Source organism: Penicillium cataractarum (assembly GCF_028827025.1).
Source record: "Penicillium cataractarum strain IBT 29864 chromosome Unknown utg000010l, whole genome shotgun sequence".
In the NCBI taxonomy this organism is placed as follows: Eukaryota; Fungi; Ascomycota; class Eurotiomycetes; order Eurotiales; family Aspergillaceae; genus Penicillium; species Penicillium cataractarum.
In genome coordinates this window covers 750127-768489 of record NW_026622746.1, presented here as the reverse complement: position 1 = coordinate 768489, position 18363 = coordinate 750127, and the positions used below count along the sequence as shown (strand labels likewise).

General features: G+C 50.5%; 5 protein-coding genes across 5 annotated transcripts; 2 read left to right on the top strand and 3 right to left on the bottom strand.

The window, feature by feature from the left end:
* Positions 1-463: 463 nt before the first annotated feature.
* On the top strand, positions 464-2661 carry N7496_012406 (nucleotide pyrophosphatase/phosphodiesterase family protein; the record flags this gene model as incomplete). Its single annotated transcript, XM_056705319.1, has 3 exons — positions 464-904; positions 977-2243; positions 2297-2661. 3 exons carry the CDS (start codon positions 464-466, stop codon positions 2659-2661), a joined length of 2073 nt encoding a protein of 690 aa, XP_056549217.1.
* A 1479-nt stretch (positions 2662-4140) lies between these two features.
* Positions 4141-5943, top strand: N7496_012405 (BCS1 and AAA domain-containing protein; the record flags this gene model as incomplete). The annotated part of the gene is made up of 1 exon (XM_056705318.1): positions 4141-5943. One exon carries the CDS (start codon positions 4141-4143, stop codon positions 5941-5943), a length of 1803 nt encoding a protein of 600 aa, XP_056549216.1.
* Positions 5944-6363: 420 nt separating this feature from the next.
* Positions 6364-7422, bottom strand: N7496_012404 (glycoside hydrolase family 43 protein; the record flags this gene model as incomplete). Its single annotated transcript, XM_056705317.1, has 2 exons — positions 6364-7041; positions 7099-7422. The coding sequence occupies 2 exons, from the start codon at positions 7420-7422 to the stop codon at positions 6364-6366; spliced, it is 1002 nt and encodes a 333-aa protein (XP_056549215.1).
* A 3135-nt stretch (positions 7423-10557) lies between these two features.
* Positions 10558-15357, bottom strand: N7496_012403 (kinesin-3 motor protein uncA; the record flags this gene model as incomplete). Its single annotated transcript, XM_056705316.1, has 1 exon — positions 10558-15357. The coding sequence occupies one exon, from the start codon at positions 15355-15357 to the stop codon at positions 10558-10560; it is 4800 nt and encodes a 1599-aa protein (XP_056549214.1).
* A 1454-nt stretch (positions 15358-16811) lies between these two features.
* N7496_012402 (uncharacterized protein) lies at positions 16812-17772 on the bottom strand (the record flags this gene model as incomplete). The annotated part of the gene is made up of 2 exons (XM_056705315.1): positions 16812-17642; positions 17719-17772. The coding sequence occupies 2 exons, from the start codon at positions 17770-17772 to the stop codon at positions 16812-16814; spliced, it is 885 nt and encodes a 294-aa protein (XP_056549213.1).
* Between the last annotated feature and the right edge of the window lie 591 nt (positions 17773-18363).

The following is an 18363-nucleotide window of genomic DNA, read 5'->3' as shown; positions in this document are numbered from 1 at the left end:
TCCTGGCATCGGGGAGAATGAAAGCGTGAAGTCGTCCTGACAACTAAGAGACGAACGATAACCACTGGCCCTCTGGGATAATTCGTGCATATCTCAATAAACAGGAGCGAGGGCCATGTTGTGTTTTGTTTTGTTGCTCCTCTGGCGTCGTAGCCTGAGAAATGCACTGTCCAGGACTTCAGGCATGCTGTATTCTCCGCAGAGTGCCCATCGAGCTTCGATGATCTCTTCAGTGATTATATCCATCAATCCAGTGCACTTAGCAGTCGCAAATAGTAAGCAAGTGTAGTATACCGATTCCAGCTGGCCGCACAGCGCTTGTAAGATGAAGACTGAAGACAAAGTCTTGGCGGATCGGGGGTTGACCCGCCGCCGATCTCCCTTTTGCTTCGGCAGTCAACTTAACGCCCTTTAAGCTTCACGCTTCAATGTCTTCACGCCGCGGCTGACGCGCTCGCCAGCCATGCCACACCCGCGCAGTCCCTCCCTCCTCTCCCCGGCCAACTACGATAACGATGCGGCCTCCCTGCGATCACCGTCGGAGCAGGACTCTGATTCCGATGACGACGAGTTCCTTCGTCACCCCCGCAGCACTCTAGAACTTTCCCAACACGATCGAAGTGTCCTCGAAGATGAAGATGAGCTGGAAAAACTGTTGACTAGGAGTGGCCCTGCTCATGGGTTGCGCAGGATCTTCAGTCCCAATGGGAGCAATGTGCGCATTGGCAAGAGGGAACGGCGACGAGCGCGCAAAGAGGCCCGGTTATCGCGCCGGGAACGAGTTAGCGAGGAAGGAGAGTTGATGTATGAGATGGAAGAAGGACTCGGGGATGACGAGACCTCGTCCTTGATGAGTGGATCTTCGATGGACTTGGACGGGAAAGAGGACTATCTCTATGAGCCGGTATATCTTCGTGGCACTCTCCTTTTGACCTCTTGTTCTTAGCGTACTGACGCCCTTCTTCTTCTAATCCAGCCATCCAGGCCATCATGGTACAGAATATTATTCGTTTCCATTATCATCGCCATCCTGTTCCTCATCCTCTTTCTGGGCGCGTACAAGGCCTCCAGCACCTACCGAGCTATACATCCACATGTCCAGCCTCTCCTCTCCAACGGTACCTCACTATTCGCGCCTACCACGATACTGATCTCGCTCGACGGATTCCGGGCCGACTTCCTCGACCGCGGTCTGACTCCGGCCCTCAATTCGCTGATTGCGAATGGTGTCTCCCCGCAGTACATGACACCCAGCTTTCCAAGTGTGACCTTCCCGAACCATTTCACGCTTGTGACTGGCTTATACCCGGAGAGCCATGGAGTGGTCGGTAATACTTTCTGGGACCCTGATCTCAACGAAGAATTCTACTATACCCATCCCGCCGTCAGCATGCAGCCCAAATGGTGGAACGCTGAGCCCTTGTGGGAGACGGCAGAGAAGCAAGGAATCAAGACTGGAATTCATATGTGGCCGGGGTCCGAGGCTCACATCGGTACTGTGGAGCCGAGCTATGTGGATAAATATAATGGCACGGAGGCTCTGCCCCGTAAGGTCAATCGGGTCCTCGAGCTCCTTGATCTGCCGGGTCCAGAGGACGAGTCTGATTTCAAACCGCTCCGCCCTCAGTTCATCGCAGCTTATGTTCCAGATGTTGATAGGGATGGGCACAATTATGGACCGAACAGCACCGAGATCCGAACCACCATTTCCCATGCCGATGATCTTGTGGCTGGGATTGTTGCTGGTCTGGAAAGTCGCAATCTCACTGACCTAGTTAACATTGTGGTCGTGTCGGATCATGGCATGGCTTCGACTTCAACCGAGCGTCTCGTTCAATTGGATGACGAGATAGACCTCAAGCTCGTTGAGCGAATTGACGGTTGGCCATCTCGTGGCCTACGTCCGAAGCAGCCCGAGAATATGGAGATGTTGGAGGAGCAACTAGCAAGGCTAGCCAAGAAGTATGCAGACGCCGTGGAGGTCTATACTCGAGAGACCATGCCTGAACGCTATCACTTCTCGAACAATGATCGCATCGCTCCCCTGTGGGTAATCCCTCGGACGGGCTGGGCGATCGTTGAACGACCGGAATTCGACGCTCAGAAGGCATTGGAGACCGGGGAGGTCTATCATCCCAAGGGTATCCATGGGTACGACCATGAACACCCACTGATGCGTGCGATCTTCATCGCCCGAGGCCCTGCTTTCCCGCATAAACCTAACAGCCGCCTTGAACCTTTCCGTAAGTGGCTATGCTCGGAGGTTACTAGTAACCAGACTAACTCACTCGTTTAGAAAACATCGAGGTGTACAACATCCTCTGTGACTCATTGGGAGTCATTCCACAACCAAACAACGGCACGCTGCGTCTACCTTTGAGTCCAGTAGGTCTTCATTCCGATGAACACGCACCACCGCAGGTGCGGCCGTCCGATCCTCCAGAGCCGTTATCCGCCACGGTCACTGTGGGCCCCTCGGAGCCCACATCCGCTGCAACGGACGCACCCTCAGCGACAGAGCCTGCCAGCGATGATGATACAAACAATGATGGCAAGGCTTCTACCTGGTGGGGGACCATAGCGGGGAAACTTGAGGACTTTAAGCAGTGGGCGGGACAGCTTTTCTCTGCTGAAAAGGATAATCACCCGCAGCAGCGGTAGTGCCTGGCTGGATTCATCTGGATCTTTGCATTTAATTTTCTATTTTTCGTCAATTTTGGTGACATTATGATAGATACCCATGTTTGAGCAGATATATATAAATAATTTTCATTTCCAGTGTTTAAACAGAGGATATTCCAGTATGTGTAGTTAGGCTCATTAGGAAGTGGGTCGAGGGAGGAATGCCATGAGGCATTCAAGCCGGTCCATGAGTACCGGAGATATATATCTCACCTACAACGGACGTCGACCGAATCCACGCCCACAACTTATTCTCTTGAAATCTCGAATATTGTAAATACATTAAATCAAATATTGTAGCAAAAAATCCAAGTAGAATTCCTGGCCTAACCCACCATTATTACCTTGGAATGGAGTTATGAAAGAGATCGCTGCTCATAGATTGGGTGTTGGTATTACGCAATATATGGATGGCATTTGGAAGGCTCATATATTCAAAAAGTCAGATTCTGATATCAACAGCACCAAGTGGTCGAGCGGTAACTCGATTAACGTCTTCCTTGGTCTAGTGGTCATGATTTCCGCTTGTCATTAACACCGATAAGCGCGGGAGACCGGGGTTCGATTCCCCGAGGGAGAGTTTCTTTTTTGTACCTTTTCTTATTCTAATTTAAGTACTGGTGTCTCACCTTGCTGGTACTATTTTTATTTGAATGCAAGAATGGTGGAATGAGACATTGTCTTTGAATGATCGAGGTAGAAAATGTTCATGTCTTCTATGGAGCACCCTATTAGCTCGTTCGCCTGATCAGCTCGTAGGCGTACTGTCACACGGCGTGATTGGATTCGACGAAATTAGAGCCGCATGTAAGCATAGTTGTGGGCGAATGAGGAATAGTCGTAGGAATGATCAACATAATCAGGTGGCAGTGCAACATCCCAAGGGTCAAAGATAATTTGTCAGAGGATTAAGTATAGGAAACCGCACGACTGCCTAGCCTATGACCATAAGTTACCTGGCGATGATCGAGAGCGTGAGTAACTATCCCTAATGTCTCATCAGTTTTTCTGATATTTGTTCAATTTATTTCTTTCAATCGATACAATGTACGATAGGATTTCCTTATTCATTGTATGCTGAAAGAAATGATAGCGATCGAATTTACACATACTTACGTTGCGACGGGATCGGGCTTTAGTGTACTAATTTTTAAGACCTTCGAAACTCCGCAGCACATCAAACTTGTCCTCACAACTCCTCGTCATTATATGCACCTTTTACCTGTTCAGCTCCACATATCTTGGATGATACACTGCATGAGTCAGACAGTTAGGCAGCACTGGGAGGGGCTGCAACAAACCAGCTGCGCCAGCTGCGGGCGCCCGATGTGGTAGTTGTTAATGCGGGGTCTAAGCTTGGATAAGGCTGAGGCTGAAAAATGTTCTGGAGTATTTAAAGCTCTCTTCAACAATCTTTCTCATCTGTTTATTTCATCCTACTACGACTTTCTGTCAGCCATGGCTGTCAATCAGTCGGACCCCTCGTCAACGAGGGTTACTCTCTCACAATCCGACACGGCCATTTTAGAGGCCCTGGTTCCGGGGTATACTTTCATATCCCGCATTTTCCTTTCTTATCTTCACATTGATCTGGCCGCCTATCTACAATACTTTATTGCACTGGCCTTGTTCAGTATCTGTATGCGATATGTCTCGGAGTACTTGACGCAATTTTTCGAAACATACCTCATCTCCACGGCAGAGGTGCGCCTGGATGATGAGATCTTCAACTACATCATGTACTGGTGGTCCCGACAGCCACATACGAAGCATACAAATCGATTCCTAGCCGGCGTCCGGACGAATGGCTACTGGAGCGATGACGAAGATTCCGACCACGAGGAATCGGACAGTGAAGATGACGAGTGGGAGGGTGTTAATGGCTCCACGACTGCAGAGTCGTTCGATGACTACTGGATGAGAGTCATCAACCGCGACAAGTACAAGAAGCTGCGCTTTACACCTGCGCAGGGCCGTCACTATTTCTGGTACCAAGGGCGGCTCTTGATGCTGGACCGCCGGTATGAGCAGACGACGGCTCGCTGGGTGCTCAACAACGAGAAGCTGTATCTGTCATGCTTGGGTCGGGATCCTTCTATTCTTCACAAGCTTCTTGCTGATGCTCAACAAAAATTTGTCGAGCGCGATGGTGGTCGAACCATTATTTATCGGGGACAACGAGGTTCCTCTGGATCTACATTTAGTTGGAACCGATGCATGTCTCGACCACCACGGCCTCTGGATACAGTTATCCTGGATGATACTCAGAAACAAGGGTTCCTGGGCGATATCGAAAACTATCTCGAGAAAGGGACAGCTGCATGGTACGCTGAGCATGGTATCCCTTACCGGCGTGGCTATCTACTTTCTGGACCTCCAGGCACGGGCAAGTCCAGTCTTTGCTTCGCCGTGGCAGGAAAGCTCGGACTAAAGATTTATCTTCTGAACCTGAGCTCCCGTGCCTTGGATGAGGACAACCTCTACTCGCTATTCTCCGAGCTACCCCGACGATGCATCCTCCTCGTCGAAGATGTTGATACTTCCGAGATCACCCACAGCAGAGGACCATCGATTTTCCCTCAGTCTGCTAACAGCAAAGACGACGACTCGCCACCAAAGCCGGGCGGTAATTCCTCTCCGGACGATACTGGCAAGAAAAACTCAAAGGAAAAGGCAGAGCAACCCGGCATCACGCTCTCAAGCTTACTAAATGTACTTGACGGCGTGGCTGCCAGTGAAGGCCGTATCCTCGTCATGACAACCAACCACCCCGAAAAGCTGGACGATGCACTTCTGCGCGCAGGCCGCATTGATATGCAGATTGAGTTCAGGCTAGCAATCTCCGAGGACATCGAGAAGCTCTACAAATCAATTTACTCTGTCTCGAAAGAAGAACGCACTCGTCAATCGTCTCGCCGTGAAAATGGAAGCAGACCGCCATCGCAGAACGGTAGCGCAAAGAATGCAAATGGCTCAATCGAGAAGATCGGGAACGGACATGCAGAGGAGCACAAGCCAAATAGTGTCCAGGGGCGTCGGCACGAGCTGCAGACTCGCATTGAGTCTCTTGCTAAAGACTTTGCTTCTCTTGTACCCAGTGGAGAGTTTTCCCCCGCTGAGATCCAGGGATATCTCCTTAAGCACAAGGGTCACCCCGAGAGGGCGATTCGAGAAGTCGCAGAGTGGGTGAAGGAGGAGAAGGAGAAAAAACGTGCAAAGAAGGAAGCCGAGGCCAAGCTAACGAACAAGAACAAATCGTAATACAATCATGAATAGAAATGCGTTAATGAAAATCGACAATTTAATAAATCACCATTTTATCTATCTGTTTTACTTTCGAGAAAAAGTAGACTGAAGTTTGGTGGCTTGTTGATCGCATAATGTGCCAAATAATTTGACACTCGTCAACAGTGCTCTAGAATTAGCCTTTATCACCACGAATCACCATGAATCTACTGATTGGAAGTATGTTCTCTAACTCTCTTTGGTTACCCTTCGAGTGGATTAAGTGAAAGCTTCCTGTGCAAATCTGTTGCTCATCTTAATGAGACGCCAACGACAATAGATTTCAGTACCGAAGTATATGACAAAAGCAAGATTTCTGAGCGAGCGTAAGGGGGTATATAACACAAAACAATCAAAAATAAATCCAGAAGCGCCCAGTCAAGCCTAAGCCTCAAACTAAACAATAGTGGCAGTCGTCCCGCTCAAATGAAGATCCGCCACCCACATGCACCGCTTCTTCAACGAGCTATCACACCAGGCATGGAACAGCATGCGATCTCCACATCCACACACCGTCGCACCACCAGGAGAAATAAGACCACCATAATCCCCGCCCTTGATCAACTCGACATTCGACTTATGATAAGGCCCCGTGATGCTGGTCGCAGTAGCGTACCGAACATCATACTTGGGATCCGTAAAGCAGTGGGTCGAGTAGAACAAGAAGTAAACTCCATCGTGCAGCACCAAGCTCGGCGCTTCCACGAGGGGTCCATCGCCGTCGTTGGTGTTGCGGTCGAGAATCTGAACTGCGTCTCCGATTGGGGTGACGCCGTCTGCTTCGACCTTTTGCAGCAAGATTGGGGTGGATACTAGAGGAGCGACGCCGTTGTTGCAGTCACCTCCGTGTCCGACGCTGTTGCCGTCGACCTTGAAAACGACGTATCTGCTGCCGTCCTTGTCCCAGAAGCCGGCTGAGTCGATGGAGCCTCCTCGGTCTAGTCTGCAAGACAGTGGGGTCTCGTTGGGGACGTATGGTCCTGTGGGCTTGTCTGCGACAGCTGTCCCGATACAGTGATGGGGAGCATCGCTCTTTGATTCTCCAGAATAATACATGACGTATTTCCCGTCCTCCTGTATTTGGTATTAGTTCTGAAGTCTGGGCCGGGTTTGAACAAGACATTGACTTACTCGTAGCACTACATCCGGTGCCCAGTGATCTTTCTCCGTCTCCCAGCCTGCCAGGGTTGGCAGAGCTTCAATATCGAGAAGAGTCCACTTGGAAAAGTCATCCGAAACCGCGACTTGAACACGCTTGCCATTGCCATTCGTTCCAAAGGCATACCACTTTCCATCGGCGGCCTTCATGAAGCTCGGGTCCGGGAAGTCAGTGTTTAAACCCATCCAAGGTCCTTTGGCTCGCTTTGGTATAAGTGGTGAGCCGAGGACTACTTGAAGTAGGGCTAGAAAGAGGACCGCCCATATGGCAGTTGAAGAAAATAATGAAGACCCCATTGTATCTGCTTATGGACCGTAGAACGGGACAATGGGAGACGGTGTTCGGCGTTAATTCTAAACTAAAACCCTCTCCAACAAGGGCAGGTGGCTGGTCTTATAATTATCGCCCACCGCTATTACCGAAAAACACATCGTGGGTACCTATCCACCTTCCAAGCCCAATATTGCCCCCCCAGCTTGGCAGGATTGGTCCGAGAGGGGATGTATGACTCTGGACCCTACCACGGCAAGAAAAAAAAAGGCACGAGAAGCCGCACGCCTGACATAGAAGATCCGTCAGGTGCATTCGGGATGCGGGAGAGACTAATTCCTGCGATCCACTCATGCTCTAGCTCGTGCAAATGCTCGAGCTACCTGGGGGCTGAGGTCAGGCCAATGCTGTCAAGTGTCGTAGGGTAAAGCCCAATCGGTGGGTCAGATTCAAATAGACCCCGAGATATGGCGCCGTCCACTTCCGAAACAGGCGCAGCATCATGAGATAGTTGTGAGGTCAGTAGGGGGAGAGGGATGCGGCGATACGTCGGTGGAGACGGGTTTCTTCGTTGTTTTTTGCCGAGTACCTAATTTAGGAGAGATTATAGGGCCAGGACATCCTTTAGGGTCGAAATTATGACCTTGGAGAGTATAACGGGACCGACTATACGGTAGGCTAGTCTACTCCGGTGCTGTTAGTAATGTTGGCACCGCAGGATAGAGAACTTTTAGGACGGTTGATCCGCCCCAGAGGATTCAAAGTTAATCTGAGTGTGGAGTGTGGAATATGCCGATGGGGTCATCATGGGTGTGCTGATTGATCCACTCGCCAAGGGCTCGGCCCAACTTGGTTAAGGCACATGGGATTGGATGACTCGAGGGACGCTGTAAGGCGCCGATCGTAGCGGTCAAAGCCCTTGGAGACTATAGAAATATGTGTCTCAAAGAAGAGGGAAAAAAAGAAAGTGTCTTCAACACACCAAAAGGAGTAACGAGCTACCAAAGGTGCCATGCAAGGGCGAGTAGACCGCCCTGACGGTCGACCCTGAAGGAGAGATTGTACATGAAAAACTGACACAACAACTTCCTTGGGGCGAAAAAAGACCCTGAAAAAAAATAGAGGTAAGGGTCCAATGTGAGAACCATTGTGGACATAGCGCCGAGTATTGGGGGCGACTTGGCTGCTTAGCGACGATAATAATAAACCGTCAATTGTTGTTAGCTTCAGGCGCCCTGGAGAAGTAAGCCCCAGCCACCCGCGAAGACTATTTCGGGGGACCATCGTGAGGGCGCTGTCACCGTTGCACAGGGCGCGTGGTTATTCCGACTGTCCGAAGTGTGCTGGCACGAATGCCAGCAAGAACTATAGACTCGTGCATTGTATGATGGACCAAACACATGGCTAGCTTGGTGGACGGGGTTGCACAAAGTCCCAATAGTCGGAAACTAGATCTTGCGTCTGATTCGCTGGGTATACTCAATACTTCATCATACCTCCCGAATCTCAAAGTCAAGTTCAATAATATCGCTGGACATACTTCCATAGACCGAGTCTTGTGCCATGGATCCATCCCGAGATAGGCCATGGTTTTCAATAGTATTTTCCCCACACATTCCGCGTTGGACAATCAGAAAACAATGAAAAGCTGCGTGTCGAGTACCAGTCGAAAGGATGCTATAGGATTATTTTTTGGACCAGCTACAGTATGCCATAGTATTTCTATTTGTCATCCGTCGTTCAAAGCAAGTCCCACACGATTTTCTCTTCGAACAGACGAGCGTAAAAACAGGCGTGCGGGTGACTTAAGCCAAGCGGGCGATCTCCAATAAAGCACGTCGTGATCGTGAAGATCAACATCGGCAATACTCCTTCTGTAGATCAGGCTGTGTACCGTGCATCCCGATTGGAATTCATCACGTTAAGGCAACAAGAAAATTGTACACGCCGTGGATTTACCCCGCATACTGACTTTTCAGCCCAGCTGTTGGAGGCCAGTGCCGACCAGTCGGTGAGGATATGCTGAGCGACCACGATACAATGATGTCACCGCGAGGCTGTCGATTACTGACTGGTCGCAGATCGACAGACTCGCATGACAGGGATGGTGGGTAGTGACAACATGCTAGGACCCTTAACTGCCGATGATATCGTCGAGTGTGAAGATGAGCAAAAACGAGTCATTTGACTATGTTTTTGAATTTTAGGGGTCCAGGTAAGGGTGGGAACTGAAGTAAAAGACTCGGCTTGACTCGGGATAAGAGATGGACTAAGAGACGACGAGGGCAACGTCTGTTGATGTCAAAGACTCACTAGACGAAGTTACCTCGCATGTTCTAGTCTCCTGATCGATTAGGTCTAAAGGGTGTAGTTTATAGCCTGAACTAGACGACTATTCAATACAAAATCACTATAGCATAGCTCTGAAACATGCCGCATTAACCTCATAGATACTGGTACAATCTATACCCCCGACACAGCACTAGATCAGTCGACCTTAATACATGCTCGTGCAAATCTAAGTGGTTGTGACTTGGAGACATGACGCCGATTAGCAGAAAATCTCCAGTGATTACGCGTCCCCGAGGCTTAACTCAACGCCTACCCTCTTGCTTAAATTGACTACATGTTTCCCAAGATTCTAAACCACTGACCGAAATTGCATTAAAACAAGACAATATTTATTCGGTCAGGGCATTAGATGAATCAATAACGAGGCTGTAAGTGCTGGCAAAACTGACAGCTTTCAATCATGGTAGAGTTCTGATACAGATTTACCACACCCTGATCACCATCGACTAAATGAATAACTGTCTGTATTATACAAGTCAATGAAGGAGAAAAAGGAAATCCCAATCAAAGAAAACCGAGATGGTCACGGTATAAGTAAATCAATGAGCACCGTCGCATCTATGTTCCCAACGATATCGAACTATGTACATGGGAGGGGGAAGCGCCACAGCCAGTTGATATATTCAAGGGGTATCTCAACAACAGGTCATAAATATGGAAGAAAAAAATGGGCCAGGTAGGTTTGGGTGTTTCAAAGAATGAATAGGAAAAGAAAAGAGAGAAAAATTGTAGACTCCGGAGCCCGTTATATCGTCAAAGACATGAAAGGAGATAGCCAGAAGAGAGGCGGGAAGCAACGATACGCATGATTACCGCTCGTCGCTGCTGGCTACTGCGCTGCCGCCGTTGCTGCTGAAGTAGCTCTCGTCAATCTTTAGGATCCATTCCACCTTTTGCGCTTCGGTGCGCGTGGCGAAAAGGAAGGTGTTCTGGGTCCCGTAGACGGCGAAGATATTGGGCCGGCCCTTGGCAGAGAGTGAGCGATCAGCACCGGCACCAGATCCATCAAGTAGTCTGGCAAAGTCGGGCGCGTGGTCGACACGGGAGTTGCGTAGGTTGATAGCGTTGATTTCATCTCCATCGGCGGAGTAGATGTGAAGATACGGCCGGCGGAGCTCCACGAACCGTCGAACCCAGACACTGTTGGTGTCATCAGGAGTGAGCACATAGCCCGACTTCAGGGCGGAAGGGTTCTTTGGGAGAGTTTGAATGGTGGCTACGAAACGCGGCTTGAGCAAAATTTTGTTGGCGGCGTCAGTGCCATTCGACTTGCGTTGCGCTGCGATGGCTGCGCCGTCGGCAGGGGGCTCAGTGTTGCTCCGGACTAGGATGGCATCGGTAGGGTCCTTCTTGGTTGACCAAAGATCGAGGTACTTGCGAAGCAGCTTAGATTTCCGCTCGTTGAGATCCTGGTTGCGCATAGGTGTTGATCGTCCGCTGCGGGCTGGAGAAGCCATGAGGCTGCCGGCACTGAGTGCCCCACGGGCAGCATGAAGCTCAGCCAGTCGGTACCGGCGTTTGCGAGCGGCAATGTAATCCCGAACCAGCGAGACCTTGCGGGGTGCCCATGTCGTCAATAGCTCCTCTCCCTTGACGTAGTCATTTTGTGTGTTCATGCGCCAGAGATCGGCCGCACGTTTGGCAGAGATTGGGCGGATGACTAGAGAGTACATTTGCGTAGTCGAGTGCACAACTCGCGTAGAGCTCCAGAGTTGCTTGAACATCGACTGCTGACGAACGTAGGTACGTCCCAGAATTTGCAGAGTCTGGTCGACCTCGAACACGACAGGGGTCTGAAGACGGGACGAGACGAGGTCCCAGCGAACAGTGACCTGGACTCGATACTTGTCTGCGGTTACTCGGTCAAGGAGCAGAGAGCCGTGCAAACTCGAGTCCCACTGTCCCACGATCGTGACATTTGAAGTGCCATCGGCATTGTCCTTGACCATCGGTTCCTGGAGGAACTTGAGAGGAACATCCGGGGTCTGAAGATCCTGGTCGGGGATTTTACCCCACGGGTCGAGAAGGCGAACGGAACCGACACGCGCATTGGCAATATCATCCCACGGCAGGCTTTCGGTCGAGCTATAAGTCATGTTGATCGAAACACGACGCTGCAATCCTTGGTGGAGTTGGTATGTGCCGGCGTCAAGGGGACTGTTCTGAACAACCTCCACAGGAAGGTACTCGCCAGACTCAGCCATCTCAAGGATTTGAACTCGGGCAAAAACATCATGTCGCTCCTCCGAGTAGAACTCTGACTCTGCAATCCGAGGAGCAGTGCGCTTCTTGGGTGTGATCTCTGCTGAATCCCGCATATCATCCCAGCTAAGCAGCTTGTCAAGGTGAACCGACGTCACACGAGCGTAGACACAGACCTTCAGCGCGGCGGACCGCGGACTTGACAATGGTAGACTCATGCTATGCACACTTTCAAACCGGACAGCGCTCTCTTCAAACCCGCTGATCATCTGCGTGGTGGTCGCGCCGCCTTCCTCTGAGATTCCTGGAACGAAAAGCTGTGCGTGAACGTCAGATCCTTCCCATTCGGCGAACCCGACCATATCCCGCATGACGACATTAAACTTTAGAGTGGACGAAGGGGCTTGTGCAGAAGATGGTTCAAGAGATAGGCGAATAATGCCGATGACACTCTGGGTATAAGGCGAAGTGATCTCGATGGAGAAGTCTTGAACCCGAGTTTCGAAAACAGCAGTCAAGGGGATATCTGCATCACCGATGAGGGAATACTGCGGTGAGCAGGGCTCAGAAAACGGATTGTCAAGTTTGAAATGTTGTATGTAGTCCGGCCGGTCGATATACTGGTGTAGTTGGCGCATAGACTGTACGCGGCGCTGGAGTTTCTCAATCGACCACAAGTGAATCACACATTGCTTGTAGTCAATGACCCGAACGCCAACGCAGGGCTTCTTCGTCTCTTCCAGCACAATGTCCTCGTCGCCAGAGATCCCATTCAGCACGAGATCATATGAAGAAGCCATGCTATGGCCATGGTCAACAACAGCGAATTGGAAAACCACATTCTTATCCATGATTTGACTCATGACCTGCGCTTCCTTGAGGAGAGAGGCGTGTTGCAGGATCTTCTCAGCCATACGAACGTAGTTGCGCTGCGACCAATGAGTGAATACGGTTCGTGCAATCCCAAGCTCGCGCTCGTCCAACTTGGCGAACCCGTTCTCGTATATTTGCGGGATCGGTTTGCCCATATCACGCATCTGCGTTTCAAAGGTTTCCTTTTGCACCCTCAATTGCTCTTCGAACTCCTCCTTGGCCGTCCGCAGGGCGTCTTCCATGCGTTGTTTCTCTGTTTGCAGTTCACCCACGTCTTGATTAGATGAAGTCTCCGCGAGCCGCAATTTGTCCTGAAAATCCTCTCGTTGCCGATCAAGCTGACGCTGCATGTCCTTCTGGACTGATTTGAGAGAGACACCATTCGACCCATCGTCGTCAGTTTGCCGTGGCGTGCCTGGCATAGTGATAGCCGTATCGAGAGAGAAATTGTCGATCGTTCCATTAGACATGTACTTATCGCGCACCGGGAAAGAGCTCAGCGAGTCCGAGTCTTCTTCGTTCTCAGGAAGCCCGCGACGTACTGCTCGCGCTTTTTGCACATCCTCGAATAAAGCGTCTAGCTCATCGTCGGGCAAATGAGAGATATGATCCGGGCCCAACATAGCACTGACGGCTTCTCGTCGAGCAAGGAACCAATCGGATTCCCTCCCACGTTGCGAGGGCATCGGAGAATCTGCCCTGCTAGAATCACCATCCACCTCGGACCCGACTTTGCTAGGCGAGCGATCATGGGTCTTGTTTGGCGCTGGTGATCCGAGTTGGCTCGTTGTCACGGAGTGTCGTAGCAAGCTTTGTTCTACTCGTTCGGCACGAGCCTCTTGTGGGTGATTGAAACGGAAAATGTGGAAATCACCCAGGATAATTCGGAATCCACTCTTGAGTCGCGTGGGCTTGTCGATGCGTAGACCGTTGACCATAACAGCGGCACCTTCCGTCGGAACAATAGTCACAACATTGTCGACATTCTCAAATGTACAGTGCTTCGTGAGAATCTTCGAGCCATTCAGTCGAATCTCAACGCTGTTTCCCTGGTCCATGTGACCAACTGTCGTAGTACCTGGCTTGATGTTGTAGACCAGACACTCGGCGAGCAATGGATCGTCGCTAAGGTTGACCAAATGGGGCATCTTTTTCGGAGTGCTCAATCCGATGAAACCCTTCTCGATGTTGATACCAAGTTCCTCGAGAGCCTGCTCACGTTCCTTGTGAATCTCCTCTGTCTTTTGTAGTTTCTCCTCCCATGTCTGATTGAGATCTTTGTACAGCTTCTCACTCTGGTTAAGCTGCTCCACAATCTCAGCTTTGCTGACTTTGGTGACTGTACCGTCGGCTTGCTGGATGGAAACCATTTGCTTCTCCAATGGGGTGTCGGGAGGATAATATTCTTCTTGCATCGCCCCAGGGGCCCCAGGAACTCCTCCTGGAACACCACCTCCAAGTTTGGACCGTAGCTGTGCCAATTCCTCCTTAAGTTCTCGAATCATGCGAGCGTTCGGATCCTCGTTCACAACTGCGTGGTTCTTGATTCGTTTGGCGGAGTCGGCATACCGTAGCGTACTGAGGGTCTCGTCAAAGTTGATATCCGCAGGCGAAATTGCTGCGATCATAGAAGTCATTGAGTTACCTCCCAAGGAGTCCTTCAGTAGCCAAGTGAGTACTGAATCACGATATGGTACCATGGATGCCTTTTTGAGCTTGCCAGACGAGACATCGGCCAACGCAGCAATGACACGACCGAGGGTAGACAGAGATCTGTTGATCTCAGCACCTTCCTTCAAACGGGCACCCGTGGCACCGGTCGAGTTTGCTCTCTCGGAACCAGCCAAATCGACCAAACTGATCTTCGACACCTTCTCCGTGTCCATCGAGGTCTCCGCATCGTGGCGTTTTTGCGTGAGAGTCAAAGTAAACACGGCGTGAGATCGACTGGAGGTTTCGTTCATGTTCGTCGCTGCCACCGTTCGAGCCTTGTTACCCTCGTCCATCAAATGATCGATTTCGTCGAAAGAGCGAACAACCAGCTTCGCCAGATCCTCCACATATGGACCGGTCGATGGATGCTCACGGACTTTGAGATTGCCCTTATTCGAAGGGTTGAGCAAGTCGCGAACGCGTTCATTGTAAATTTCCAGGTATGACACCTCAACCGTGACGTTCAAGCTCTTGTCTTGTTGGATGTCGTTGATCCGAGTGAACATCGACTGACAAATACGCGGGATAACACCATACTCCTGGCCATAACCCATCATCGAGTATGATTTTCCGGAACCAGTCTGACCATAGGCGAAAATACAATTGTTGTATCCGCTGAAGGCATTGTCGAGGAGCGGCGTGCCCAGGTCGTCGAAGAGATTGTCCTGGCCGGCGTAATTCTGGTCTTTCTTGTCAAATGACCAGTACGATCGATCGAAAGCGAACACCTTGGGCCCGTCGCCGCCGCCCTTGCCAGCGCCCTTTCGCGACTTATCCTCCGCGCCAGGCGGTGCGGTGAGCACCGTCTGGTTGCCTTTCATTTGGACGATACATTTTGCGCCTCGGTCGATTTCTAGAACGAGTCGACGGGTGCTAGGTCAGCCACGAGTCCTCAAGGGGGAAGGGAGAGGGGCAGTGAATTTATCGTCTCCCTTCACATTCTCCGTGCAAGCATAAACCTCCCACTCACCTCTACTATTGAAGGGTCGCACTCGGACCACCACCTTTATATTGCCTCCGCCTCCTGGAGCCATCTTGTCCTTCTACTCCATACACCGGGGGTCGTCACGAATTCAACAGCTCGCTAGAGAGTGGGATCGGAACGCAGAGGGGTGTGGCACAAGCGGTGACGGGTCAACGCCGGTGCGCAAACTCCGCGAGGAGCGCGACTCGAGGGCGATGTCGCAAGGGTGTGAGGTATGAGATTGGTGAATCTCGTCTGGGTACGGTTCGTCTGGAGCGGTGTCTGGGGTGTATCGGGAACCGTAGATGTCAACAAAGACGTCATGTATCGAATATTCAGCGTGTGTGTAGGTTGTGGGGTGGGTCAGTGGGATCCCGTGAAGATGGCGGTCAGAGTCAACTAAGAGGCTCGAGTCGAAAACCGCAGCGCTGGTGAAGGGAGCACTCGAAGCATAAAGAGTCGAATGCGATTGTCGACATCTTCATGCGGAAAAGCCACTTGCCCCCGAGGCCGCGGGACCCCCTTGCTGAGTCAGTCGACTTTTGAGGGGAGGCCCATTTCCAAAGGTTCAGACCAACACTTGAAGGGCATCTGTGGATCTTGGGATGGGTTATTGGGGGGTTTCATAGGAGAAATTCGATGGTTTTCCATGAAATTTACTAACATGCAGACGCTTACTGTGAAATGCAGAGTGCATATAAAACATACGCGTTATCAGGACAGCGCATAGAACGCTCTACATGCCATATTTCCTTTGCCGGGTGGGGCTATCCTTTCTAAGCTATCGCCACTTTTACGAGGGTAGTTAAGAGTTAGGCTCATGGAGCAAATATTCCATCAATCCAGGCTCAAATTCAAAGAGAGGGCACCTCAATAAGCACTCAGCCGAATTAACCAGTTCACTGAGTACTTAGAGATTCATCAAAGCCATCAAGACATCTATGAAGCACTCCGTCCCTGACAGAGTCGCAGAGTCTAAACCCAAAGAAGTACTTCGCCCCACAGGATTGTTTACTTGATGAATCCTTTTTTGGGCTCTTTTATCTCATCATGATGGTTTCGGTGCCTATAAGAGGATTGTTTTTGTTCGAGACAAAGGAAAAAGTGATATCAAGTGATGTCAAAGACTGGGAGAAGATACAGTAATAATATTCTTAACCTTTGAACGCAGTGAATACGTACACACAATCTTGCATGAGTACTCGAAAATTGTTTTACTGTTGAGCCTCACTTTGTTTGAAGAAATATGGATGTAATTAGGGGCTTAGTAATAGGTCTAGGGTAACTATACGCCTCCAGACAGAGTTGGTCTCAAGGTGCCTCATAAATATTCCCTTCCTTTCCCTGATGCCCAGCTGAAATAACCCCCGCCTCAGTATTAGTCTTAATACTGCCCGAATGAGAAGCAAGCTCTGCTTTGGCGGACTGCTGTGCCATGGACACATACTCCGGCTGAATAGGCTGCATCCCCGGTACCCCGGCTTGTTGGTTCAGGTAAGTCTGCCCGGGTTGTTGTCTGGATATGTCTAATTCGGGCTTGTTATAATGTGTTTCGATTTCGTAGCGAGATGGCTCTTGAGCCGGGGGGTTTTGCGGAGGAACTATTGGGGCCGTTGTATGTGGCGGTATACCTGTGTTCACGCCTGGGTTTGCGGGATGAGTGTATTGGAAATTGGACGGTGGAGGGCCTTGTGGGTAACTAAACGCAGGCTGTTGAGGCTGTCCTGGCTGGGGTCTCCGTCTTCGGCGAAATAGGAAAAAGATAATGGCCCCAGCAATTAAACCGAGAAAGATCAGGCCACCGATGACACCGCCAACAATAGCCCCAATGGGGGCAGAACTACCGTGATAAACGGATGGAGTTGAACTAGCAGTTGACCCTGAGCTCCCTTGGGACGTGCTCGAGGCAGAACTGGAATTCGTGCTAGTGCTTGAGCTTGAGCTTGTCGTTGAAGATGGCGTAGAGTATCCAGCTGGATATTGTGTTCCAGTCGAGACGCCGTTTGATCCAGTGTAAACGGGGAACGCGATAGGATCGCTAAATCCACTCCAATATGGCTCCATTTGATACTCCACGCCCTCCTTTTCCGAGCAAACGAACGACAGGTAATCGAGGCCATAGGAGAAGGTTACGCAATAGGGCTGAGTACCGGTACTGGATATGGTAGATTTCATGTCAATCAGTGATTTTAGGATCGGATATAATGCGCCAACATACCATCTTGCAATACTCGAAGAGCAACCAGAGCCACTGCAGGACCAGGTGCTCCATTGCGCTTCTCCTACACACGCCGTTTGTGGTGGAATCGCATTGCCAACGAAATGAGCGTCGCTGTTCCAGAAACATGTCACTGAGAGGTCATTGTACGTCCATCTTTGATCTGAGCAGCACGCAAGATTTAGCAAATGCAGTGAAGGGTTCGAAGGTATATCGCAACGGCAGAACACATACCATATCCCGAGCCCGAAAACCAGCCGCAAAAGTTCGATGGGATCTTGTCGGCTCTCTTTGATAGGTTGAACGCGGTCGGACTTGGACTTAAATCAGGACCCGATGTCGGCGTTGGAGGGAAGACGGTCGAAGACACAGGAAGAAGAGCAGACGCCATTTCTCGATGCTATCGACACTGTCTTTCTGTCATTGCTGGAGTGCAGAAAATGCGGGACCTCTCGTCTCAACGCTCGCCTTTTGAACCCCCTGAGACCCTCTGGAAGAATCATTTGAGAGAGCCTCCAATCAAAGAGACTGGCCTAGCACCAAACTTCGAATAACAAACGAATTTGGGGCAGAGCGCACTAGGGAATACGAGAAAAGTGGACCTAACCGGAAGGGATCTACAAGTCTAAACCTTACTTAATTTTC